This window comes from Oncorhynchus tshawytscha, linkage group LG06, assembly GCF_018296145.1.
Source record: "Oncorhynchus tshawytscha isolate Ot180627B linkage group LG06, Otsh_v2.0, whole genome shotgun sequence".
Lineage (NCBI taxonomy): Eukaryota > Metazoa > Chordata > Actinopteri > Salmoniformes > Salmonidae > Oncorhynchus > Oncorhynchus tshawytscha.
Genome location: NC_056434.1, coordinates 41297204 through 41323223, shown reverse-complemented (window position 1 = coordinate 41323223; position 26020 = coordinate 41297204). Strand labels below are relative to the sequence as shown.

Sequence of the window (26020 nt, the reverse complement as noted above, 5' to 3'; positions counted from 1 at the left end):
AGAATGAGAAAGAAAGAAAAAGAGAGAGAGAGAAGAGAGAGGAGACTCACATTACCGTACAACAGTAGTAGTGGCAAACATTAAAATCTACATCTCAACAACTCATGCTGATTGTTGAGTACTGTTACTGCATCCAATGTGTGCTCATCATTACCTTGGCTGCTATAGTAGCTTGGGCCATCCTGGACCTATGAGTGTCTGGGTGCATCCCAGAGAACCCTTTAGGACTGGAAGGAACCTCCTGCTCCCTCATCCTGTCCAATGACTCTCTCCTTTGCTGCAGAGTGGTAGCCAGTGAGGGCTCATAGGTACTGGTTTTAGACCAATCCTGTGGCAGTATTATTGAGGTAATGAGGAACTTAACTAAACAATGTACCCTTGGATTGGACATGTCTATCATTCAGCAGTTCAGAAGTCTTTCCATTGTGGTACAATGGAAGCAGTATGAGGGTCCATGAAGAAGTTAAATTCTAACAGCATGGTACCAAATCTGCTTGTGCTGTCTACACAAATAGATCTCAGCCCTAAGCATGAGTCCTTTATTACAATGAGTTTAGCAAAGTCCGCTCAGCTTAGCAAATCTTTGGCATGAGAGATTTGAAAGCGGAATTCGACAACAGAATGGATCCTGAAGATATTATGCATCATGAGTTATGCAAATGAGTTGTTAAAGCCAAGGAAAAAGCAGTTAAGCAAATAAAAGATTAAAACGGAAAAGCAGCAAATTAAAACAAACCTTCCAGCTAGGAACCTTTGAGATGGGTGAGGGGGGTTTGGATCCAGGAGAGCGGTTAAATGTGGGGGACCCAGGAAGTATGACAGAGAGAGGCCTGATGGAGCCAGTGTGTGAGAGAGCGGGGCGGAAGGTACCGAAGGATGAGCCCGAGCCATACTGCGGAATGGACAGACATGTCTGAGTCATCATGTTCATCACATACTGTACTATAGCAAGATCCCTCTGGGCCTCTTAAGCCATAGATATGTCACACAGCTTCTGTCTGTCTGTCTGTCTGTCTGTCTGTCTGTCTGTCTGTCTGTCTGTCTGTCTGTCTGTCTGTCTGTCTGTCTGTCTGTCTGTCTGTGTCTGTCTGTCTGTCTGTGTCTGTCTGTCTGTCTGTCTGTCTGTCTGTCTGTCTGTCTGTCTGTCTGTCTGTGTACTAACCGCGGTGGGAGAGTTGCATTCACTGACAGATTGGCAGGTTTCTGATGCCTCAGAGGAGGCTGAGCTGGTGGACTTCTGTAGATGGAATCAGAGAGATGGAGAGAGAAGAGTAGTGGGAAAGATGGAGAAAGGGTGAAATAGATTAAAAGAGTGACAAGAAGTGAGTGAGATTGAGAAAAGAGGAGGAGAGTGAGTGAGAGGGAGGGAAAATAAGGGGAAAGAATATGACTCAAGGAACTATTTACTCTTCTACAACAAACCATCACACAATATTGCTCTTCTGCTTTGGAAGATTGCATCAGATTCCCTCCCTGATTCCCATTCTATTTACAGAGAAATTTTAACAGCCATCTGCCACAATAATTCATAGTATATCAAGGAGGAAAACTCTAGCATCATCTAACAGGCTTGATGGTATAAGTAATAACACATACGAGCCAGAAAGAGGATAAAAAGAGGATTCTCACGTTACCAAACCTGGGTACAAATACTATTTAGTATATTTCAATTACTTTTAAAGACATATGGAAGTTACATATTTTTACTTGGAAAGACAAGTAGTTGAATATTTTAATGCATTTGGAAATGCACATGAAAGTATTTGAAAATACACTGATTAAAATACACTCCCATGCATTTGAAAATAGTATTTGAAATGCAGTTGAAGTCAGAAGTTTACATACACCTTAGCCAAATACATTTAAACTCATTTTTTCACAATCCCTAACATTTAATCATAGTAAAAATTCCCTGTTTTAGGTCAGTTAGGATCACCACTTTATTTTAAGAATATAAAATGTCAGAATAATAGTTTAGAGAATGATTTATTTCAGCTTTTCTTTCTTTCATCACACTCCCAGTGGGTCAGAAGTTTACATACACTCAATTAGTATTTGGTAGCATTGCCTTTACATTGTTTAACTTGGGTCAAACGTTTTGGGTAGCCTTCCACAAACTTGATTTTGGCCCATTCCTCCTGACAGAGCTGGTGTAACTGAGCCAGGTTTGTAGGCCTCCTTGCTTGCACACGCCTTTTCAGTTCTGCCCACAAAATTTCTACAGGATTGAGGTCAGGGCTTTGTGATGGCCAATCCAATACCTTGACTTTGTTGTCCTTAAGTCATTTTGCCACGACTTTGGAAGTATGCTTGGGGTCATTGTCCATTTGGAAGACCCATTTGTGACCAAGCATTAACTTGAGATGTCTTGAGATGTTGCTTCAATATATCCACATAATTTTCCATCTTCATGATGCCATCTATTTTGTGAAATGCACCAGTCCCTCCTGCAGCAAAGCACCCCCACAACATGATGCTGTCACCCCTGTGCTTCACGGTTGGGATGGTATTCTTTGGCTTGCAAGCCTCCCCCTTTTTCCTCCAAACATAACGATGGTCATTATGGCCAAACAGTTCTATTTTTGTTTCATCAGACCAGAGGACATTTCTCAAAAAAGTATGATCTTTGTCCCCATGTGCAGTTGCAAACCGTAGTCTGGCTTTTTTATGGCAGTTTTGGAGCAATGACCTTACTACTTGCTGAGCGGCCTTTCGGGTTATGTTGATATAGGACTCGTTTTACTGTGGATATAGATACTTGTGCCCGTTTCCTCCAGCATCTTCACAATGTCCTTTGCTGTTGTTCTGGGATTGATTTGAACTTTTCGCACCAAAGTGCGTTCATCTCTAGGAGACAGAATGCGTCTTCTTCCTGAGCGGAATGACGGCTGCATGGTCCAATGGTGTTTTTACTTGCGTACTATTGTTTGTACAGATGAACGTGGTATCTTCAGAAGTTTGGAAATTGCTCCCAAGGATGAACTAGACGTGTGGAGGTCTACAATTTGGCTGATTTCTTTTGATTTCCCCATGATGTCAAGCAAAGAGGCACTGCATTTGAAGGTAGGCCTTGAAATACATCCACAGGTACACCTCCAATTGGCTCAAATGGTGTCAATTAGCCTATCAGAAGCTTCTAAAGCCATGATATCATTTTCTGGAATTTTCCAAGCTGTTTAAAGGCACAGTCACTGACCCACTGGAATTGTAATACAGTGAATTATAAGTGAAATAATCTGTCTGTAAACAATTGTTGGAGAAATTACTTGTGTCATGCACAAAGTAGATGTCCTAACCGACTTTCTTAAAAAACTATAGTTTGTTAACAAGAAATTTGTGGAGTGGTTGAAAAACAAGTTTTAATGACTCCAACCTAAGTATGTAAACTTCCGACTTCAACTGTAAGTATTTAGGAAATTATTTGAAAATAAATACTAATAAATAGAAGTATTAGACTCGGGACATATTATTTGAATACTGAAATACACAGAACATAAGTATTTAAATAACAAATAATCAAATACACATGTATTTCAACCCAGGTCTGTGCATTATCATACTCCAAAGGTTTGATAATCAAGAACGTGACAAGAGAACCTGGAGTGGAGCCTAGAGACTGACTGACTCCGAGGAGTGTCTACCTGGCTGGTGATGTCAGAGGGCATGGGCGAGGGGGGCTTGGAGTGGGTGTTGGCATCCTGAGAGATGAACCCTGAATCATGGGAGGAGACACTACTGAGACGATGGGCACCGACAGTTGGCATCTGGAGGATACTGCACATACTGCTCTTCCTGGAGGCAGCACTGCTGGGAGAGGAGGGAGGGGTCTGGTAGGACCAACTGTAGTCTGAACCCTTCAGGTCCCCGATCACCTGGAGAGAGAGAAGAGAGAGTTTAGGCAAGCAAAACCTACACTAAGTGCATTCACTGTTTGACATGTTGTGCTACTGGTTAAGCATGTTTGCTTGCAAGACTGATTTCTTGCGTAAGGAAAGTCTTGTTCTTTTGTGTATATGTTGGAGATTACCTGCTCACTAGCCGGGGGCAGTTTGTGTGGGTCTTCAGTGAGCACAGTGAGGTCATCAACAATGGCCTGCAGGTGAGTGATCTCTCCCAGCATGGCTATCTCTCCATTCTGAAGAGGAGCAACAACAAGACCTTTCGCTCAGCAACACACAAAGACATAACATGTGCATTATTTAAGACTAACTGAAATAACTGTGACAAAAAAACAACTTTAACATGAAAGTTAAGACCACCAAACAACTCCACTGTGGACAGAATGCAGTTGCACCTAGACTCTGATCTAAGTATGGTCTGTAAATCTTTTCCATATAATGGTTCAGATTTAGGTAGGATAATCAGGTTCTACATCTGTGCCTAAAGTACAGTCCTACATTAGGTCAGATACCCACAGTTCCCTGTGGTTGACCTGCAAAAAAATCGTCTGGAGGGTGGAATGAAAACATTCTTTCAACCAGTGGTCGGCTGGCGGTTCAGAACAATTATATTGCAGGTTGGAAACGTTTGAATTACATCAAGATAAAAAAAAAAATTGTACAAGCCCAGGAGCATGTTGTGTTGAAATGTGTTGCGAATTCCATTATGTGAGCAGTGAGGCAGATATAGTCTAGGACTAGGTGACCATCCATGCAGCAAGAGACTGGAGCAGGGAACTGTCCATTATGTCTGTGGTGCTGAAACATTCATAATTTGTCCATGTGCAGATCTTATGTTCCCGTCTGCCACGCGACAATAAGTTGGCAAGTTTATTTTCCCTGACTCCTAGCTCATGCGAAAATGGCTAACGTAACAGGAGAAATAAAAAGAAAGGTTATGATGGTGGAATACACCATCGTGGTAACAGGTACTGCGCGAGTGAAATCCCCAGTTTGGAGTCATTGTGGACAAGGAGGACAACAACCCGATAAAAGTGCAAGCAGCAGGTATTTGTTTATGATAATTCAGTTAATTATCAGTTAATTATTACGCACTGTAAATTCATTCATTTAGACCATATGCAGGCCATATAAAGTTTAAACCTGTGTGGTCGGTAAAAGTTTGAGAAGCCAATTGCCTACTAAATAAATGTATATTTGCAGCCTGTAGCCTATTCAATTCTGGGAATTGTTTATTTAAATCTCAATTAAACTATTTGATTATCTAAACTTCAACCAAGATCTCAGCGATCACTGCCTCATTGCCTGCATCCGTAATGGGTCAGCGGTCAAACGATCTCCACTCATCACTGTCAAACGCTCCCTGAAACACTTCAGCGAGCAGGCCTTTCTAATCGACCTGGCCAGGGTATCCTGGAAGGATATTGATCTCATCCCGTCAGTAGAGGATGCCTGGGTATTTTTTATAAATGCCTTCCTAACCATCTTAAATAAGCATGCCCCATTCAAGAAATGTAGAACCAGGAACAGATATAGCCCTTGGTTCTCCCCAGACCTGACTGCCCTTAACCAACACAAAAACATCCTATGGCGTTCTGCATTAGCATCGAACAGCCCCCGTGATATGCAGCTGTTCAGGGAAGCTAGAAACCATTATACACAGGCATTTAGAAAAGCCAAGGCTAGCTTTTTCAAGCAGAAATTTGCTTCCTGCAACACTAACTCAAAAACGTTCTGTGACACTGTAAAGTCCATGGAGAATAAGAACACCTCCTCCCAGCTGCCCACTGCACTGAAGATAGGAAACACTGTCACTCACCACTGATAAATCCACCATAATTGAGAATTTCAATAAGCATTTTTCTACGGCTCGCCATGTTTTCCACCTGGCTACTCCTACCCCGGTCAATAGCACTGCACCCCCCACAGCAACTCGCCAAAGCCTTCCCCATTTCTCCTTCTCCCAAATCCAGTCAGCTGATGTTCTGTAAGAGCTGCAAAATCTGGACCCCTACAAATCAGCCGGGCTAGACAATCTGGACCCTTTCTTTCTAAAATTATCTGCCGAAATTGTTGCCACCCCTATTACTAGCCTGTTCAACCTCTCTTTCGTGTCGTCTGAGATTCCCAAAGATTGGAAAGCAGCTGCGGTCATCCCCCTCTTCAAAGGGGGGGACACTCTTGACCCAAACTGCTACAGACCTATATCTATCCTACCCTGCCTTTCTAAAGTCTTCGAAAGCCAAGTCAACAAAGAGATTACCGACCATTTCGAATCTCACCATACCTTCTCTGCTATGCAATCTGGTTTCAGAGCTGGTCATGGGTGCACGATATCTTAACCGCCATTGATAAGAAACATTACTGTGCAGCCGTATTCATTGATCTGGCCAAGGCTTTCGACTCTGTCAATCACCACATCCTCATCGGCAGACTCGACAGCCTTGGTTTCTCAAATGATTGCCTCGCCTGGTTCACCAACTATTTCTCTGATAGAGTTCAGTGTGTCAAATCGGAGGGTCTGCTGTCCGGACCTCTGGCAGTCTCTATGGGGGTGCCACAGGGTTCAATTCTTGGACCGACTCTCTTCTCTGTATACATCAATGATGTCGCTCTTGCTGCTGGTGAGTGTCTGATCCACCTCTACGCAGACGACACCATTCTGTATACTTCTGGCCCTTCTTTGGACACTGTGTTAACTAACCTCCAGGCAAGCTTCAATGCCAAACAAGTCTCCTTCCGTGGCCTTCAATTGCTTTTAAATACAAGTAAAACTAAATGCATGCTCTTCAACCGATCGCTGCCTGCACCTGCCCGCCTGTCCAACATCACTACTCTGGACGGCTCTGACTTAGAATACGTGGACAACTACAAATACCTAGGTGTCTGGTTACACTGTAAACTCTCCTTCCAGACCCATATCAAACATCTCCAATCCAAAGTTAAATCTAGAATTGGCTTCCTATTTCGCAACAAAGTATCCTTCACTCATGCTGCCAAACATACCCTTGTAAAACTGACCATCCTACCATTCCTCGACTTCGGCGATGTCATTTACAAAATAGCCTCCAATACCCTACTCAAAAAATTGGATGCAGTCTATCACAGTGCAATCCGTTTTGTCACCAAAGCCCCATATACTACCCACCATTGCGACCTGTACGCTCTCGTTGGCTGGCCCTCGCTTCATACTCGTCGCCATACCCACTGGCTCCATGTCATCTACAAGACCCTGCTAGGTAAAGTCCCCCCTTATCTCAGCTCACTGGTCACCATAGCATCTCCCACCTGTAGCACACGCTCCAGCAGGTATATCTCTCTAGTCACCCCCAAAACCAATTATTTCTTTGGCCGCCTCTCCTTCCAGTTCTCTGCTGCCAATGACTGGAACGAACTACAAAAATCTCTGAAACTGGAAACACTTATCTCCCTCACTAGCAGATTACTCACAGATTACTGCACCTGTACATAGCCCACCTATAATTTTGCCCAAACAACTACCTCTTTCCCTACTGTATTTATTTTATTTATTTATTTATTTTGCTCCTTTGCACCCCATTATTTTTATTTCTACTTTGCACATTCTTCCACTGCAAATCTACCATTCCAGTGTTTTACTTGCTATATTGTATTTACTTTGCCACCATGGCCTTTTTTTGCCTTTACCTCCCTTATCTCACCTCATTTGCTCACATCGTATATAGACTTGTTTATACTGTATTATTGACTGCATGTTTGTTTTACTCCATGTGTAACTCTGTGTCGTTGTATGTGTCGAACTGCTTTGCTTTATCTTGGCCAGGTCGCAATTGTAAATGAGAACTTGTTCTCAACTTCCCTACCTGGTTAAATAAAGGTGAAATAAATAAAATACAAAATAAACAATATTGATTGTAAAAGTATGGTTTTGTTATATCAGTATAGGTTTTATTGGAAGAATGCTAATTATAGGGCTCTTTCTCAAAGCAATTTGAGATGTCAATGTGCCGCACAGCATTGTGAAAATAAGAAGATCGGCCTATCCTTCTTATTCATTCATGGCATGGTTTCCTTTTATCCAAATGTAGACGTGCAGACAAATTAATTAATTTATGGATGGGGAATAGCCTACTGCTCTGGAGTCATAAAAAATATTAATAAATTGATGTTAATTGGCGGGTCATGAATCGGCTCTCGGAACAATTCTATGGGGGTGGCTCAGGTTGCAGAGAATTATTATTTTTAATTTTTGGGGATGATATTGATTTGGGAATTGAATTCTTGGAATTTACCAATTATCTCTGAATTCAAAGACTGACCTGGAATTTAAATTGAATTAAATGTAATTAACCAGGAGAGAGAATAGAATTATAATGTAATTTGTGGAATTGACTTCAACCCTCAACTCTAGCCTAAAGCCAAGGCAACTTCTCCCGGGAGCCCACCCCGCCCTGGTATCTCAGCAATCCTCCTCTCTCACCACCATACGCTGATCTACAATCAGGCAGGTTTTTCCCACATACTGGTTAAGGTTAAGATTTAGGGAGTGTAATCTTATCCTAGATCTATGCCCCAGCACCCACCCCAGCCAACTCTATCATCATCCTCCCCTCTCACAACCACAGACTGATCTAAAGTGAGTGAAGTTTTCCCTATAATAGCTAAGGATTTGGATAGGCTGATCCTAGATCTGTGCTCACCACCACAGGCTTCAGCAGGTTGATGAAGAAGCAGTAGCGCCCCCTCTCCTCTAGGAGGGCCCGGCGCACCGCCTGCTTCTCGGTCTCCCCCATCAGAAGGTAGAGGTCACTGACGTCCTGCATGGCACTGTCCAGCTGGGGACGCAGGTTACCCCGGCCTGGCGGGGGGGTAAAGAGAGAGGAGTACATAGAGGAGGGAAGATAAAAGAGGAAGACGAGAGAAAGGGTAAGGGGCAGGGGATAGCAGAGGGAGGGGTCAATAGTGAAAGAACAGGGTACCCGGGGATGAGGGGCATTGGATAAATGGTTAGAGGATGAGGATGAAATGAGAGAGGAGGAGGAGAAGAAAAGAGTGGTGATTAGAACCCTCTGCCAGGTTTGGGCCTGCCGGTGTACCGTAGGACAGACCATCATTGACAAACAACACTGCACTGAAATGATACGCGTCAATGAGAATGGGACGAAATTACAGCACATATCTTAAACGAGACTAGCACCAACAACTCCGCAGGTAGCCTAGTGGGTTAGAGCGTTGGGCCAGTCAGGAAAAGGATGCTGGTTTGAATACCCGAGCAGACAAGGTGAAAAATCTGTTGGTGTCCTTGAGCAAGGCACAACCCTAATTTGCTCCATGGGTGCTGTACTACTATGGCTGACGCTGTAAAACAACACATTTCACTGTACATATCTGGTGTATGTGACCAAAAAAAAAAAAAGATTATGTGGATGGAGATCCTGAAATGAACATGGTTTACTAGCACAGGTAAATACAACACTGATGACATATTCAGCCGCCATGTATGAGACAGCCTTATTGTTGAGGAAAACTCATTACAACTCATTATCAGTAATAAGAAGTTTATTTGAGCAATTGCAAGGAAAATCACTCTCTCAGGATGAACCTGGGGAGTATATTGTTAATTTACAAATGACACAGTCTTTATATACTTCATCTACACAAAGAGATAAATCCCCCTTCTAGGTGGAGGCAAGCTAGGAAAATAGATAAGGGGTAATTGGCTCCACTTCCGGTTCTAACCAGTTCTCACAGCCTATATGTCTAAGATAGAGGAGTGCTAGGATCATTAAAACCAGAGGAAATTAGATTTCCGCATTGCTTTTAGTGCCCTATAGATAATGAGATAGTAATAATTCACTCCTCTGTTCGGTATGTAAAGAGGTTACTGAACAACTGTGGAAAATGACCAGTGACTGTGGAAAATGACCAGTGACTGTGGAAAATGACCAGTGACTGTGGAAAATGACCAGTGACTAGTACCGTTCAACTCAAGAGACTGTAACAAAAAAGTTTTGTACCCAAATTATGAAACATGGTGACATGATGACCAAGAGGGGTGTGTAGAGGAGGCCGTGTTGGGGAAGCTAAAATATAGTTTACCAAGCTACTAATTAAGTCAAGCTACACTACAGCTACCCTTAAGAGAAATATAGTTGACTTAACTAAAGTTACTTTGAAAAAGTAGTTCACTACATCCAAAGTACTCAGTGATTAATCATATGTAAATCTGAAATGTCATAGACTACAAATTGCTACAAACAGATCACTCTGGACTGGAGTCAGATGTTAACAGAATGTGTAATTTAGCCTATTAAAAACTCAACTTCAAGTGAGAATTTGGCAGATCTGATGACAAAAAAGAAAGGAATGTCTTGCCTACTTCTCCCATATTTCTATGTAGTGCGCAGTTCCTGTAGTTAGCTACAACGCTGCATGGCAAAACTAAGTAATTATCTACTGAAAACTCTAGCTTGATTTGAATTTAGGTGAACTACCACCAAGCTACTGCCAAATGTAGTTCAATTACTAGTTGAACTACATATAGTTCACTACTCCCCATCACAGACGTGGGGGTATGTCAATACTGATAGGACACACCAGTATCAGACAGACTACAACACTCCAGGTGAGATGGTCAGACACAATGACGTGATGATGCAGGACACACACACACACACACAGAAACTCACACACACACCGGATAATAACTATAGCATTATCATGAAATGCCTCATGCAACGTGGGGAAATGTGGGGAAAGCATAACACACATACCTAGAAGCTCTACAGCAGGGAAATAGGCCAGTGAGGAGGCAGAGGAGGAGACAGACAGGTAGCATGGGTGGAAGAGGGGAGGGGGGGGGAGAAAGCATAGACAGAAAGCCCAATATTAGAGTTGGCACAGTCATCGTTAGACGCATTGAAATAGATCAAAGTTGTACACATAAACCTCTTCTTTTTCCCTCCAAACTCTCCAAACCTTTTGGATGATAGCCTTCATTTCTGATTTATCCCTCATTGGAAACCCATGACATGTATTTCTCATTCAGGACACTAGGTAGTGGCATTTCCCAGTTAGGTGCTGGTAACTAGCCTACAGCAGTACAACACATTTTCTATCTAGTCTACATCCTGTTTTGGACAGAGTTTTTAACAGTAGCCAATCAGTAACCAGTCGTTTTTAGCAGTAGCCAATCAGATCATGTCACAGGGTGCAGTTCGATGTTACCTTTCCTGGCCTTCTTCTGGAGCTTCATGGTGTCTGAGGACTTCCTCTTGATCTCCTGGCGAGACCGCTTGTATTCTGATGAGGAGAGAAGGAGCGGTCAACCTGGAGTTAAGCGTCATTTGTTGATTGATTTGATCAATCAATCAAATTCAATATATATAGCCCTTTTAACATAAACCCTCACCTTTGGCGTGGTCTTTGTCCAGCAGGTTAGCTGTCTTCTTCCATTCCTCTATCCTGTCCTGGAGAGGAGTGACTAGGCCTTCCATAAGAGCACTGGGGAGGAGAGGAAAGAAGAGGGAGGGTAAGGACAGGACTTGTAGCACCATTAGCAATGCACAGAGATGTAGGGAGAGGAATCAGGCAGGGTTGAAGGTGGACCACTTACTTGGTGAAGTGGCGTAGTTTAGTCTCGATGCTGCGGTGTCTCATGCACATCCTGGTCAGAGCTGAACCTATGTCCCTGGTGCCTCCTGGAGAGAGAGGGAGAGATTGGTTCTTGTAGTGTGGGTTTACACAACCACTGGGGGGCGGCATTGCATATCACAACAAGGGACACCAGTCAGCTCAGCTAGCACAGTTATTTACTCCAAACAAAATCTTACAGGAAAATTTCAAAAGTAATCAATCCAACACAACTTCTATAGGCTGCAGCCCATTCATCCTGCACATTATCTTGCATCTACTACCCTGGTCTGGACACCAACTACACCAATGAAATGTAATTGCATTCAGTGATTTACCCACCCCACCCCACAGCCCAGGAAATCACAGCTTGTCTGAGTTGCTGTACTACTTCTCCTCTCTAGTCAAGCGTAATTAAAATGGGGTGTTAAGCCTTAAAGCCCAGGCTGGCCCCAAGCTACATGCTCTGCCGGCTACAGGCCGCATCCAGGGCTCATTCTTAGGGACCGCAGAAATATCGGCCAGGATTGATCCTGCTCTAATCCACTGGGCCAACGCGGCCTAATCGGGGGATGGTCGGGAGGGTCTCACACCAACACACACATTCGCAGGCAGACACACACATGTGCATGAGCGCACGCATGCGCTCGCACGCGTGTGTGTTAGTCCGTGTGTGTAGACAGGTGGTGTGATTTACATACCCCCTCTTCCCAACTCTACCCTGAAGGAAAAAGGTGGGTACCCTGTAAGGGGATATCCCTCTATTCTTCCCTGGCCTGCTCTGCCTTTCCTGTTCTCTGGGTTTCCTAAACACCATTCTAACAGGGGTGTGAGGAAAGATCGGCTTGAACCTGTCTGTCCACGAGTAAGGCTCAATCTACCAAGCCTGGGCCTGCACACAGTTAAGCCCTTTCCACACTATTGTGCCAACCCGAACTGTGCGAGCTTCAGCAACTATGGTGGATGTGTAGCCAGGCCAGTGCAGGACAGCTCAGCTCAGTAGAGTGAAAAAGATATTAGAGGGAGAAGAGAGAGAAAGCTGCTGATCTAACTGGATCAAATCAAACATCGTCTGACTGTAGAATCCTGAAGATTAGGGTTGTTATAATTGACCGATATGTATCGGTCCCTGGTTCAAATGTTTAAGATATGAGCGCATCGACCCCAAACTCGATTCAAATGTAGCATCCACCGGTCAGGCAATAGATTCAAACGTTACAAGTTATTTTTTTCTCAAATGACTTTCTTTCTACCTTCTGAAAATACCTCATCTTGTGTGACAATTGCGTCCTCTCCTTCAGTGTCGAACTAAGCATGTAATTGTGTTGACAATCATTGATATACGGGGTGGCGGGTAGCCTAGTGGTTATAGCGTTGGACTAGTAACCGAAAGGGTTCTAGATCGATTCCCCCGAGCTGACAAGGTAAAAAGTCTGTCGTTCTGGCCCTGAACAAGGAAGGCCGTCATTGTAAATAAGAATTTGTTCTTAACTGACTTGCCTAGTTAAATAAAGGTTAAAAAATCAATAAATATATATATATATATATATATATATATACACAAGTCATTTTTCATGCCGAACAAGCCCAGGCAATACAGTATCAGTAGCCTAGTCAAACTGCACACTGTGCGTAGCTTCGCACGCTGACCAACGAGAGGTAGGCCTATTCCTAATCTGGCACGTCTGCGGGTCACCTTCAGCATTCAAATGTTTTGCGCAAATGTCAAATGGATTGCGCAATATTACATTTTATGTTAAACAATGTAATTTGCTAGGCTATTTTTATCAAATGTGCTGTTGAATAAAAGTAGCCTAAGCTACCACCGGAGACACCACTCTCATCTGTCTATAGGTAGGCTACGTGCTGATCAGGGATTAGGTTTTAATTTGATTGTTCAGGTTCACCATCAGCAATCGTTTTGGTAGTTTTGCTTGAAACAATCAGTATGGTCAGCTATAGATATTCAGGGTAAAGTTGCTAATTTCATAATGAGGACAGCAATCATTTTTTCTACCCACACTGCATGGTTGAAGCAGAGAAGAAGAGAAGCTCACTCCAACTCCGTCAAAATTTCCAAGCGGTCTAAACCATTGGATTAGGAGACGGGGGTGAAATCCAAATTTTGTAACACTTTTTGGTCGATGTACAGATGTTTTGTGAATGCTTAAATAGTGGTGTGAATACAATTATGTACATTGATGTTTTGCTGTGTCATAGCACATTTTTAAGATGCATATGGATACATTACTAGCTCTAACACTTTTAATCTGCAAAATTAACTAATTCATCTGTGGGTGATGTTTTTTTTTTAGATCAAAAGTGGGGAGGAACAAAAATAAAACAATGCCCCCCCCAAACTGACAGTGGGGTGGTAGATGCCCAGCTTCCCTTATGGTTTAGCTCCGGGGCCTACATTCACACAGTCAGCTCAGACAGATCCGGCTCAGAGACCCAGTGCATCGAATAGTATCGCATCGAACCGGATCGCATTGATTCAATCTCTAATCGAAGCGAATCGTTTCAAACTGAAACTTATCGATCCTGTATCATATCGAAGCCAATGTATCTACAGTGGGGCAAAAAAGTATTTAGTCAGCCACCAATTGTGCAAGTTCTCCCACTTAAAAAGATGAGAGAGGCCTGTAATTTTCATCATAGGTACACTTCAACTATGACAGACAAAATGAGAAAAAAAATCCAGAAAATCACATTGTAGGATTTTTAATGAATTTATTTGCAAATTATGGTGGAAAATAAGTATTTGGTCAATAACAAAAGTTTCTCAATACTTTGTTATATACCCTTTGTTGGCAATGACAGAGGTCAAACGTTTTCTGTAAGTCTTCACAAGGTTTTCACATACTGTTGCTGGTATTTTGGCCCATTCCTCCATGCAGATCTCCTCTAGAGCAGTGATGTTTTGGGGCTGTTGCTGGGCAACACGGACTTTCAACTCCCTCCAAAGATTTTCTATGGGGTTGAGATCTGGAGACTGGCTATTCCACTCCAGGACCTTGAAATGCTTCTTACGAAGCCACTCCTTTGTTGCCCGGGCGGTGTGTTTGGAATCATTGTCATGCTGAAAGACCCAGCCACGTTTCATCTTCAATGCCCTTGCTGATGGAAGGAGGTTTTCACTCAAAATCTCACGATACATGGCCCCATTCATTCTTTCCTTTACACGGATCAGTCGTCCTGGTCCCATTGCAGAAAAACAGCCCCACAGCATGATTTTTCCACCCCCATGCTTCACAGTAGGTATGGTGTTCTTTGGATGCAACTCAGCATTCTTTGTCCTCCAAACACGACGAGTTGAGTTTTTACCAAAAAGTTATATTTTGGTTTCATCTGACCATGTGACATTCTCCAAATCTTCTTCTGGATCATCCAAATGCTCTCTAGCAAACTTCAGACGGGCCTGGACATGTACTAGCTTAAGCAGGGGGACACTTCTGGCACTGCAGGATTTGAGTCCCTGGCGGCGTAGTGTGTTACTGATGGTAGGCTTTGTTACTTTGGTCCCAGCTCTCTGCAGGTCATTCACTAGGTCCCCCCGTGTGGTTCTGGGATTTTTGCTTATTTTCCACCATAATTTGCAAATAAATTCATAAAAAATCCTACAATGTGATTTTCTGGATTTTTTTTCTCATTTTGTCTGTCATAGTTGAAGTGTACCTATGATGAAAAATACAGGCCTCTCTCATCTTTTTAAGTGGGAGAACTTGCACAATTGGTGGCTGACTAAATACTTTTTTGCCCCACTGTAGATATGTATCGAATCATCTTGAAAGGAAAATATGCACTTCCCTACTGAAGATGGATGCATACAATGAAGAGTAATCTATTTCATTTATATACCTAGAGACTAAACTAATTCCCTGGTGAAACTCATCATAAGACAAAGCACCTTTCACAACACATACAGTAGCTAGTATTCCCTTCATTGGCTTCAATGCTCTGTGGATTATGTCAAAAGCATTCCACCTCACATAACTCCATCTCCCAGAGGCATCAGGGGCTTCCCGCCAGATGCTGGATGGATTTGGGGGATGGATGAATCCACTGACAACCATGTGTGGATGGGATGATGTGTGGTGGTAGTTTAGTCATGTTGTCATATAGCTGTATTTCCTTTCCAAGTGACTGAAATGTGTACAGGTAAGAGGTCAGAGGTTACCCAGCTGAATCCCACCCACTATGATAACGCAGGAAGTGATATAGGGAACAGAGACCATGGGAAGATCTCTCGCATCCTCTCTCTCCTCATCTCTTTCTCAAAACCCATTGAATGAGAAAGCCAGAGGTCCCTCCCCTCTGACCTCCTCCAAAGGGTTTTGAGAAGGAGTCGAGGAGAGAGGATCAATGTTCCCTCTCCTTTTTTGCGTCACAGAGCAAATTTCAGGTCTGACGAGTGCAAACTTGAACGTTGTGAAAATTCTGTGCAACTCCGGGGGCGTTTATTGTGAACATTGAGGCTGTGCCCGCTTTAATTTCAGTGGTCAAGTAGGCTACTGTGGCTATTTGACCATAGTGTAGGCCTATCAGTGTGGTCTACCATCAAAAACAATGAGAGAAAATGCATCCCATTACATTTTAACATGGAAATAGCTGTTCTATCGTTCAGCCTACAGTAGCAGCCAATGTGTAGTCTTCAATGTAGGCCTGCATTCCAGACTTTTGAAAAAAACATGCAGGGCTTGATATTAACCTGTTGATCCACTTGTCCTTCAGACAAGGAGGTGACCAAAAATGTTGTTGTGTTGTTTGATGTAAGAAACCACTTCACAAAATAAAATGCATAATTATTCCCATACCATTATTACAGAGAGTTAGACAAATTATGCTACCCTCTGCCTATCTACCTCCCCACTGTCAGCAATCACTCCCCCATTGCTGACTACAAATGATCTTTAACTGGGCTAATAACCTAATAACTCACTAACTATCAAAGGATATAAACAAATGTGCACACGTGGCTACATGTAGCTTTCGCTTTGATTTCAAAACAAGCGCATCTACTCATGACCGCTCATGCTGTAAACACAGTCCAGGTCAAAGTGAATGGCCCAGCTCCATATATGGCAATGGTCTATTTGCATACAGGCCTACTGCAGCTCTGATTGGTTATGCCGCACAGGTCTGTGTAGAGTACAGGCCTGAGTCTTGCCAGTCAATGCAATATAATCCTACTCTGATGAGTTCTGCCTACAACAAAATCTCTTGCATAGTTCATTTAGCATACTAAGTCTTTCATAGTTTGTTTTGTTACGGTATGTTACATTGAAAGTGGCTAATATTACATTGATTCGATCACAATTCCCACAGTAAAGGGAACCGTTGAAAGTGTTATCTAACGGGGGAAACTCTAGAAAGTTGAGTGAAGTTCAATCTCGTGCTTCTCTGCGGGGGCTGATATTTCTTCTGCGCGGCAGTCCCAGGGGAGCTGCACACCCGCGCACAACCACAGCTTAGAGGGAACATTGGAAAGGACACGAGGAGTATGCAATTGAGATTCTCCCCATGTGGAGCCCTTAACCCCCCTTCCGCCTTTCTTTCCCGGGAAAGAAGTCCTCTGTCACCCACAGTGTGTTTGTGATGTGATTTGTAACACAACGGTCCTTTCTCTCTGTATGATATTCATTTTGCATGCATAAAAATGTCACTGAAACTATGGATTGGAGACTCCTCTCCACTCAGTCTCTTCTCTTCACAACTCCTGATCAATTGAATAGGTAATTGAGGGCCAAACCAATGTGAATATGCTTGTATAACATATATACATAGACATATACAAAATGCACTCACAGAATTACACATGGAATCTCTCTCTCTCTCTGAGTGTTCCTCTTTCCACTACAGGAGGCGTCCACAGCTGCAGATCAACTCTAAAGGGGCTGGCTTGGCAGGAAGAGGGAAGAAGAGGAGGATGGAGGGGAGTAATGGGCCTTTTATCTCTATAACAGACCTTCCCAATGTCACAGTCAGCCAGCCTCCCTCCACACACACACTACCCCCATATCCTTTCCACCTTGCCCCCATTCCCATCCACACCTGCCAGGTTTCCCCTTACTTCCCCTCCGAAGGATTGGCTGAAAGTGACATCCTGGAGACGTCCTGACCAGCAGGCTTTCTACATCCAAGAGCCCTGGCCTCTGAACCTGACCGGACACGCTCCACAGCCTGGAGTCCCACAGCCCACAGGCTAGCCCACACCACAGGCCTGGCTGGAGCAGATGCTGGGATAGCCTCAAACTCTCCATTCAATATAGCCTGTCTGACTGGGATAGCCTCAAACGCTCCATTCACTATAGCCTGCTGGACTGGGATAGCTTCAAACGCTCCATTCACTGTAGCCTATCTGACGGGGATAGCCTCAAACGCTCCATTCACTGTAGCCTATCTGACGGGGATAGCCTCCAACACTCCATTCGCTCACTGGAATCCAGAGGGATGCATCTAGTACATACGGATGCAGGCATATCCACATTGACAGTAGTTGCCTTGATGCATGTTCTCAACAAGTGTGAAGCTGTGTATTATAAAATAAGAATAATAACAGATGGGCAGGGCAATGGAGCCATATTATATTCATTCAGGCTGAGGTAAATGTCCCACAATGTTATTGGAGATATATATATGACTACATATGGTACAAAGTCATAAGTCAGAGGTGGATGACTGTATGTGCCAGATACTGACACTTCCCAGGTAGCTACATAGATCTATACGACCAAGTCTGCTCATGGTTAAAGTTGTTGTGTACAGTATTTTTGAGCAGACCAGGCCCATTGACTGGTGAGTGGTTCCAGACCTCTGGTCCTGATTATCCCCATTCTCCAGTGATCCTCGGGGGAGGAATTTAACAAGCTGGCTTTATAGAGGCCGCACTGGTCCCGCCATCCGCCCGCCAGTAGCTCCAGGACTAGAGCCTGGGGCCTCCCTCCCTGATGCCTTCAACATGGTGTGTGTGGGGGGTGGGGTAGAGTCTGAATGGATTTAGCTTCCCATTGGAACACCTTCAAACTGTTCTACCTGCCAAAGATGCTAAAACTAGGTTGGAAGCTAGTTAAAACAGCTTGAGTGTTTTTGAGAGTGCTGACTGTGCTATGTCCTTCCTGTGTCAAACATCAATATGTTTATAGAGGCTGGTCCGAGGTAGCTAAAGAACAGAACATCCTCACTTTTATGTTTCCAGGAATGTCACGAAATTGGAATCTTATCCAGCTGGTTAGCTAGAGAAATCTCTTAGTCCTAAGGATGACAGTTAACCAAACTCCAAAGGATTACATCATACACCTCATGTTGGCACCATAGCCATGCAGTGACGCTGACGCTGATCAGCCTGATCTTAACACAAGCTCTTCCCTTCACCCTCTCTCACCCCTTTTAAGAGGTTCAGAGAGCAAGCCGGTGGAGGCCAATGATAGATGAACGAAGAGGGGGATGGAGAAGAAGAGAGGATGAAAAAAGGAATAAGACTTAGGTGGGGCTGATGAGTGAGGGGATAAGTGGACAACGGAACTGGGTGACCACTGCAGGTGCAGCCGTGGAAGCTAGGTTTTTGTGTGTGTGTGTGTGTGCGCCAGCGTCCGTCTGTCTGTCTGTCTGTCTGTCTGTCTGAGAGTCAGGCCTCCTTATGACCCAGAAGATACAGTATTTCTCCCTTTCCCTTTTAAGGGGTCTCCAATGGAATCTCCAATGGGTCCTGCTAAACCATCTGGGAAACACTGTCTTAGCTCCATGGAAAACTCCACTTTTCCTCAACCTACCTCGTTGCATGATCCCAACCGTATCTTTATTCTGTCACTCACTCCCTTCCCACATCGCCTTAGTTTGCATTCCTTCATCTCAGTCCCTCTTCCTCTCTCCTTCTGTTTTCCCCTCCTCGTATCCCTTGCTCCCCTCCACCCGGGTCCTTACAGGATATAGCTGAACACAGTGTTCTCCTCAACTCTAATGTTTGTCTTCTTAGCTTGGTATTTGCCTGCAGAGTGTTCCTTACACAGAGCCAAGAGAGACTTGTTTTTCTCTCTTTCTCTCGTATTATTCTCTCCTTCCCTCCATTCCTCAAGATTCAAGGAATTTTGCTCATTTTTACGAGCAGGAGTGAAGGAAGCAAAGTGAAGCCTGTATGTCTGATAGCTTAGTTCATTTTATTTTATGTGCAGAATGGGGTGAAGGACGTGAACCTTTTACTGCAGTGGGCAAAATCATGGTCACACAGAGTGTTTCTTGGTAGTCTTAAACAAATCTACTTTGAGACAGAAGTATCCACCTCACACATATGGTTATGGGCTTAAAAGAAAGAAGACACCTGTACCATGTCAGATATAGAGTTCAAATGTATTCAGTTTGAGTTTGAATCCCAATATTACACTTTATACATCACAGAAGACTGAAATATAACAAAACCGTTTGACATAGAAACACCGGATTATCGGCGGGTTTTTGGAAAAAAAAACGTAATTAAATGAATTATTAAACATTCCACCCATGAGGCTAAAAGAGGGCGCTTTTGGTCATTGGCTGCAGGAAAGGGCTACAGGGTACTTCGGCTGTCCCCATAGGAGACAACCCTTTGAAGAACTGTTTTTGGTTGCAGGTAGAAACCTGTTGGCTTTAGTAATTATGAAAAAGAATAACCACATTCCTCCCATGAAGGCATGAGGTAATTTGACTGCAGGAAAGGGAGTAGTAGTAGCTACTAGCTTATAGGAGTCCTATTAAAACACTAAGTACATCCCATTCTCCGTAGTAATAATCATTATTGGAAACGTTCATTTGGGTGTTTAGGGAGTGACCGCAGGCCCTGATTTTAATGCTCCTGAAAAGCACATGGGAACTCAGAGCCACCACAGCCATGACAGGCAAGCAGGCGGACAGGCGGACGGACAGACTGCTGTAATGATGGTGGTCATTCAAGACTCACTCCAGAATTACAATGTAATAAAACACAAAACAACCGGTAGGAATAGCATGTCATGGTGAAAAGAGCATCACGCAACAACTATGTATTCCATAACAAATACTCGACACACAATCATGTCCACATCTAAATAATCCTGGCCCATACATATTCTAATCCACACATACATCATATAGCATCTAGCCTATACACAATTCAGCCCATATACAGCACACCCATAGCCTGGTCCCAGATCTGTTTGTGCTCTCTTGTCAACAATGACCATAGGAGACCAGACAGCACAAACAGATCTGGGATCTGGGCTAGTACACACTCCTATATCTCTCCAAATAAAACTAGGCCTGTATCACCATATTACGTGGGCCCACTCTGTTTTTGTGACATGTTCATATAAATAGCTCTACTGCTATGATGGTGGAGCTGACAGTCATCTCCAGGGCTGTACTGTGTAGCGTAGGGCAGGGCTGTATCTCTCTGTATCTGCCAGGCTGTCCAGATGGCGGACAGAGATATCCGTGCCATCTGCCAACCCAGAGAAGCACAGCGGCCAGGCAGGATTACTGCCTCACTGGCACACTGATATAGTACAACACCCCCCCCCTCCCCAGTGTGTGGGTGTGAATGTGTGTGAGAGAGAGGAAGAGAGTGAGGGGGAGGAGAGAGAGAGAGAGAGAGAGAGAGAGAGAGAGAGAGAGCTGGAGGATTGAACATCTTGGAAAGTGTCTGTGAGTGTGAGTGTCTATGTATTGCATTGTCGAGAAGGATTTCATTGGACAGTGTATACCATGTGTATCCTGTACATAAGACTAATAAAACTTGAAACTACGTGAGTAAGATCTAGCATACAGAACACCTACAGTGTCTTCACGTACACACACCTCCCATCACAGAGTGATCTGCAGGACATCTGAGTGTGTTAGTGTTAAAGCTATGGCCCTGGTGATCTGAGGAGAGGAGACCCAGTCTGTTATGTGTGTTGGAGTGAAGCAATAAGAGGATTAACTCTATGCCTCTCTCTCTCTCTGTCTCTCTCCTGGCTACAGAGAGCTGTGAAAATCCCAACACATCCCCCATTCCATCCAACCTCATCCACTGCCACTTACGTACCCCTCCTCCCTCACTTACCTAAATATGGAGAACTTACCCTCTCTTATTCAAATATGGAGAACTTACCCTCTCTTATCCAAATATGGAAACTTACCCTCTCTTATCCAAATAATATTAACCAACACACACTTCCACATCCTTGTCAGAAGTCCCAACCAGCCATCCAGAGGCAAAGACCTCCACTGAAGACACACACACAGTAGGACTTCAAGCATAACCCGAGTCAAACAGAAAGAAAGAGTGAGGAAACATTTTACATTTACAAGATAGATATTGCCTCTTTAAGAGAAAACGACTCTTTAACTCAATCAGCAAATATACTGTGCAGTTAAGGACGAACTTATTGAAGACAGATGCTAGGCTGAGTTCGACCATTCCCCATTAATACCCAGTGTCCATTTCCACAGCAGTACTTCCTATCCTCATGCTTTTTTCTCCTCTCATTCCCTCTCTCAGCTTTTGAGTGGGAGAACAGTGACAGGACAGGTGGATGTTTGGTTGAGTGCAGAAGGAGAGGTAGAAGACAGGATGAGTTCATTGGGTGATGGGGTGAATGTGAGAGATGGGTGGTGAGTTAGTGGGGTGAGTGTATGCGATGGGTGGTGAGTTAATGGGGTGATGGGGTGAGTGTGAGAGATGGGTGGTGAGTTGATGGGGTGAGTGTGTGAGATGGGTGGTGAGTTAGTGGGGTGATGGGGTAAGTGTTGGAGATGGGTGGTGAGTTAATTGGGTGATGGGGTGAGGCTTTGAGATGGGTGGTGAGTTAATGGGGTGAGTGTGTGAGATGGGTGGTGAGTTAGTGGGATGATGGGGTGAGTGTGAGAGATGGGTGGTGAGTTAATGGGGTGAGTGTGTGAGATGGGTGGTGAGTTAGTGGGAGGATGGGGTGAGTGTGAGAGATGGGTGGTGAGTTAGCTGGGTGATGGGGTAAGTGTTGGAGATGGGTGGTGAGTTAATGGGGTGAGTGTGTGAGGTGGGTGGTGAGTTAATGGGGTGAGTGTGTGAAATGGTTGATGAGTTAATGGGGTGAGTGAGTAAGTGGGGTGATGGGGTGAGTGTGTTAGATGGGTGGTGAGTTAATGTGGTGATGGGGTGAGTGTGTGAGATGGGTGGTAGGTTAGCGGGGTGAGTGTGTGAGATGGGTGGTGAGTTCATGTGGTGATGGGGTGAGTGTGTGAGATGGGTGGTGAGTTAGTGGGTTGAGTGTGTGAGATGGGTGGTGAGTTAATGTGGTGATGGGGTGAGTGTGTAAGATGGGTGGTGAGTTAATGGGGTGAGTGTGAGAGATGAGTGGTGAGCTAATGGGGTGATGGGGTAAGTGTGTGAGATGGGTGGTGAGCTAAAGGGGTGATGGGGTGAGTGTGAGATGGGTGGTGAGTTAGTGGGGTGATGGGGTGAGTGTGTGAGATGGGTGGTGAGTTAGTGGGGTGATGGGGTGAGTGTGAGAGATGGGTGGTGAGTTAGTGGGGTGATGGGGTGAGTGTGTGAGATGGGTGGTGAGTTAATGTGGTGAGTGTGTGAAATGGGTGATGAGTTAATGGGGTGAGTATGTGAGATGGGTGGTGAATAAGTGGGGTGATGGGGTGAGTGTGTTAGATGGGTGGTGAGTTAATGTGGTGATGGGGTGAGTGTGTGAGATGGGTGGTAGGTTAGTGGGGTGAGTGTGTGAGATGGGTGGTGAGTTAATGTGGTGATGGGGTGAGTGTGTGAGATGGGTGGTGAGTTAGTGGTTTGATTGTGTGAGATGGGTGGTGAGTTAATGTGGTGATGGGGTTAGTGTGTAAGATGGGTGGTGAGTTAATGTGGTGATGTGGTGATGGGGTTAGTGTGTAAGATGGGTGGTGAGTTAATGGGGTGATGAGGTGAGTGTGTGAAATGGGTGGTGAGTTAGTGGGGTGGGTGTGTGAGATGGGTGGTGAGTTAATGGGGTGACGGGGTGAGTGTGTGAGATGGGTGGTGAGTTAGTGGGGTGATGGGGTGAGTGTGAGAGATGGGTGGTGAGTTAAAGGGGTGAGTGTGTGAGATAGGTGATGAGTTAATGGGGTGATGGGGCGAGTGTGTGAGATGGGTGGTGAGTTAATGGGATGAGTGTGAGAGATGAGTGGTGAGCTAATGGGGTGATGGGGTAAGTGTGTGAGATGGGTGGTGAGCTAAAGGAGTGATGGGGTGAGTGTGTGAGATGGGTGGGGAGTTAGGGGTTAAAGGGGTGATGGGGTAAGTGTGTGAGATGGGTGGTGAGTTAATGGGGTGATGGGGTGAGTGTGTGAGATGGGTGGTGATGTTAATGGGGTGAGTGTGTGAGATGGGTGGTGAGTTAAGTGGGTAAGTGTGTCGGGGCTAGATTAAAGGGGAATAACGTGATGAAATCTCCAGCTGTTCCAGCAGTCCATCCCCTGATGCTGAGAGAGAATCAGGGCACAGAGCAGACCCCTGTAGCGCAATAACCCCTACACGGACACACACACAGACTAATAAACGCACACACAAACACATAAAGACACACACAGACTCATTAACGCACACACACAGACTAATTGACATACACACACTCTTTCTCTTTGTCTCTCTCTACAACACCGTGTTATAACACTATTGCTACTCTAGCTTATCACCCTGACTTGAACCAGCTATTTAAACACTTGTAGAGATCCCAGCGAACCCTGCTATACCACAAATCAGGGAGGTGAAATGGCCCAAACCACTTCCCACTACCCAGCCTGCAGTGAGAGTTCAGGGGTCATCGTTCTCCAGCACCAGCCGGTTACCATAAATATTGACATTCCTCCAGCAAAAAGAATGGCTGCGGTTGTAGAGTCCACTGACTGGCACTGAGCACCAAAGTGCTCCCAGAGGACAAACGGAATGTAATTGGTGTCACTGACAAATCGCTAATGATTCAGAGCAGAACATTCAGAATCTCCATCTTCTTTACATAGACACTGGGATCAGTTATTACTGTTTACGGTTGGGATGCTGTGTGTCTTCCGCAGACCTGGGTTCAAATACCACTTGAAATCAATTTAAATATTTGATCTGGGCTTGAAGGCGCTTGCCTGGTGCAATGGAGGCAATTCTTCTTTAATCATCAGTTTTAGAACATCTCTCTCCATACTGTGTGCATATGCATCCTTCTGATGCTGCAGCCCTGGATGCAATGATGTCTGTCTTTAATCCTAAAGCTAATGTCACTGGGAGAGTGATGGGGTGGGGGTGTGAGCGGGCGTATGAGTGACAGAGATTTACATCATGTCCTCTCTAAGCATTTCAAATACTGCTATGTCCTCATGTCCTCTCTAAGCATAAATAATTCTGCTCTTCTTTCTCCTGCCTCTCTCTCTCTGTCTCTCTTGCTCTCTTTCTCTCTCCCCCCTTCCCTCCTTGCTCTCACTCCATCCACAAACTCCTTTGAAGAGTTGCCCTGGCACAGTCATAACATTACTAGTGAGAATAGGTTCAGGTTGCCAGATGTTGCCAGGATCCAGCCCCTCTGAGAGCTCCCATGCTGTGAGGATGACTGACATATTGGACCTTCTTATGTCTAGGCCATCGGACAGCCTCATCACACCTGGCGGCCCACTGTTACAGCATCTGACCTCACTTTAGGTTACGTGATGCAGCCTCATCCGTGATGCAGTCCCGTTTGGCAATTAGCTGGTGTATCCCTATTCATGGTAACACTTTATTTGGATAGTCCTATCTGTAGATGCTTAGTAAACTATCATTAGACGATGCTGTTGACATGTTACTGAGAGACCACAGACATTTTGTAGAGCATTGACAAATGGACTCTCCAAATAACGTGCTACCCTATTCATCAGTCTACCTTTGTAACGAATGGGAGACTATAGAACAGCTGTTGCAGACTATACAGGCTCAGAGGTGGTTATGTGGAGGTATAGATTATTCTCTAGAGGACGGTACACATGTAAAGTATACATAGCACACTACTAGATTCTACAGACTGCTTCGTGTGTGTCAGCATGAGGTCTAAGGTCAGGTGGCTGAGCACCAGCTGTTGTGTGTGTGTGTGTGTCTGTGTGTGCGTGCGTGCGTGCATATGACTGTGCGTGTAGGTTTTTGACCTAAATACTGCGCTCGATGATCAACTGGGTGGAAATCTGTTTTAATCATTGTCCTACATCGGATCTGTCTGCCGCTCCATACAGTGACAAAGCATGATCAAAACACGACCTCATCACCAGCCCTACATACAATAAGCTCAGCTTTACACTTTAGTGGGTTGTTTCCATGCAGATCTGGACTTGAGTCCTGTTCAAATACTCTTCAAATGCATCCTTCCTTCAATCAAGTTATCTCATTGACTACCTCTACCAAGGAAGGCTGCATTTTCAGAGTTTTTGAACAGGACCTTAGAGCCCGTATACTGCTGATAGCAGACACTGTGCGCTTCCCAGTAGTCTTAAAGATGCGTTATACAGGTTTTGTATAATTTCAGCCAGTAGTCTTAAAAGTA

General features: G+C 44.4%; 1 protein-coding gene across 4 annotated transcripts in view; it reads right to left on the bottom strand.

The window, feature by feature from the left end:
* Positions 1-26020, bottom strand: part of LOC112252550 (protein MTSS 2) — a 36292-nt gene that overhangs the window by 1765 nt on the left and 8507 nt on the right. The window contains exons 4-13 of one of the 4 annotated variants that reach the window (XM_024423854.2): positions 11494-11578; positions 11290-11381; positions 11106-11180; positions 10652-10660; positions 8579-8736; positions 4028-4135; positions 3642-3872; positions 1163-1237; positions 737-892; positions 155-328 (exon numbers count right to left, since the gene is read on the bottom strand). In XM_024423854.2, coding sequence (XP_024279622.1) covers positions 155-328; positions 737-892; positions 1163-1237; positions 3642-3872; positions 4028-4135; positions 8579-8736; positions 10652-10660; positions 11106-11180; positions 11290-11381; positions 11494-11578 — 1163 coding nt within the window. The remainder of the gene's footprint in view (positions 1-154; positions 329-736; positions 893-1162; positions 1238-3641; positions 3873-4027; positions 4136-8578; positions 8737-10651; positions 10661-11105; positions 11181-11289; positions 11382-11493; positions 11579-26020) is intronic. The other 3 variants (XM_024423857.2, XM_024423855.2, XM_024423858.2) reach the window with 3 other exon arrangements.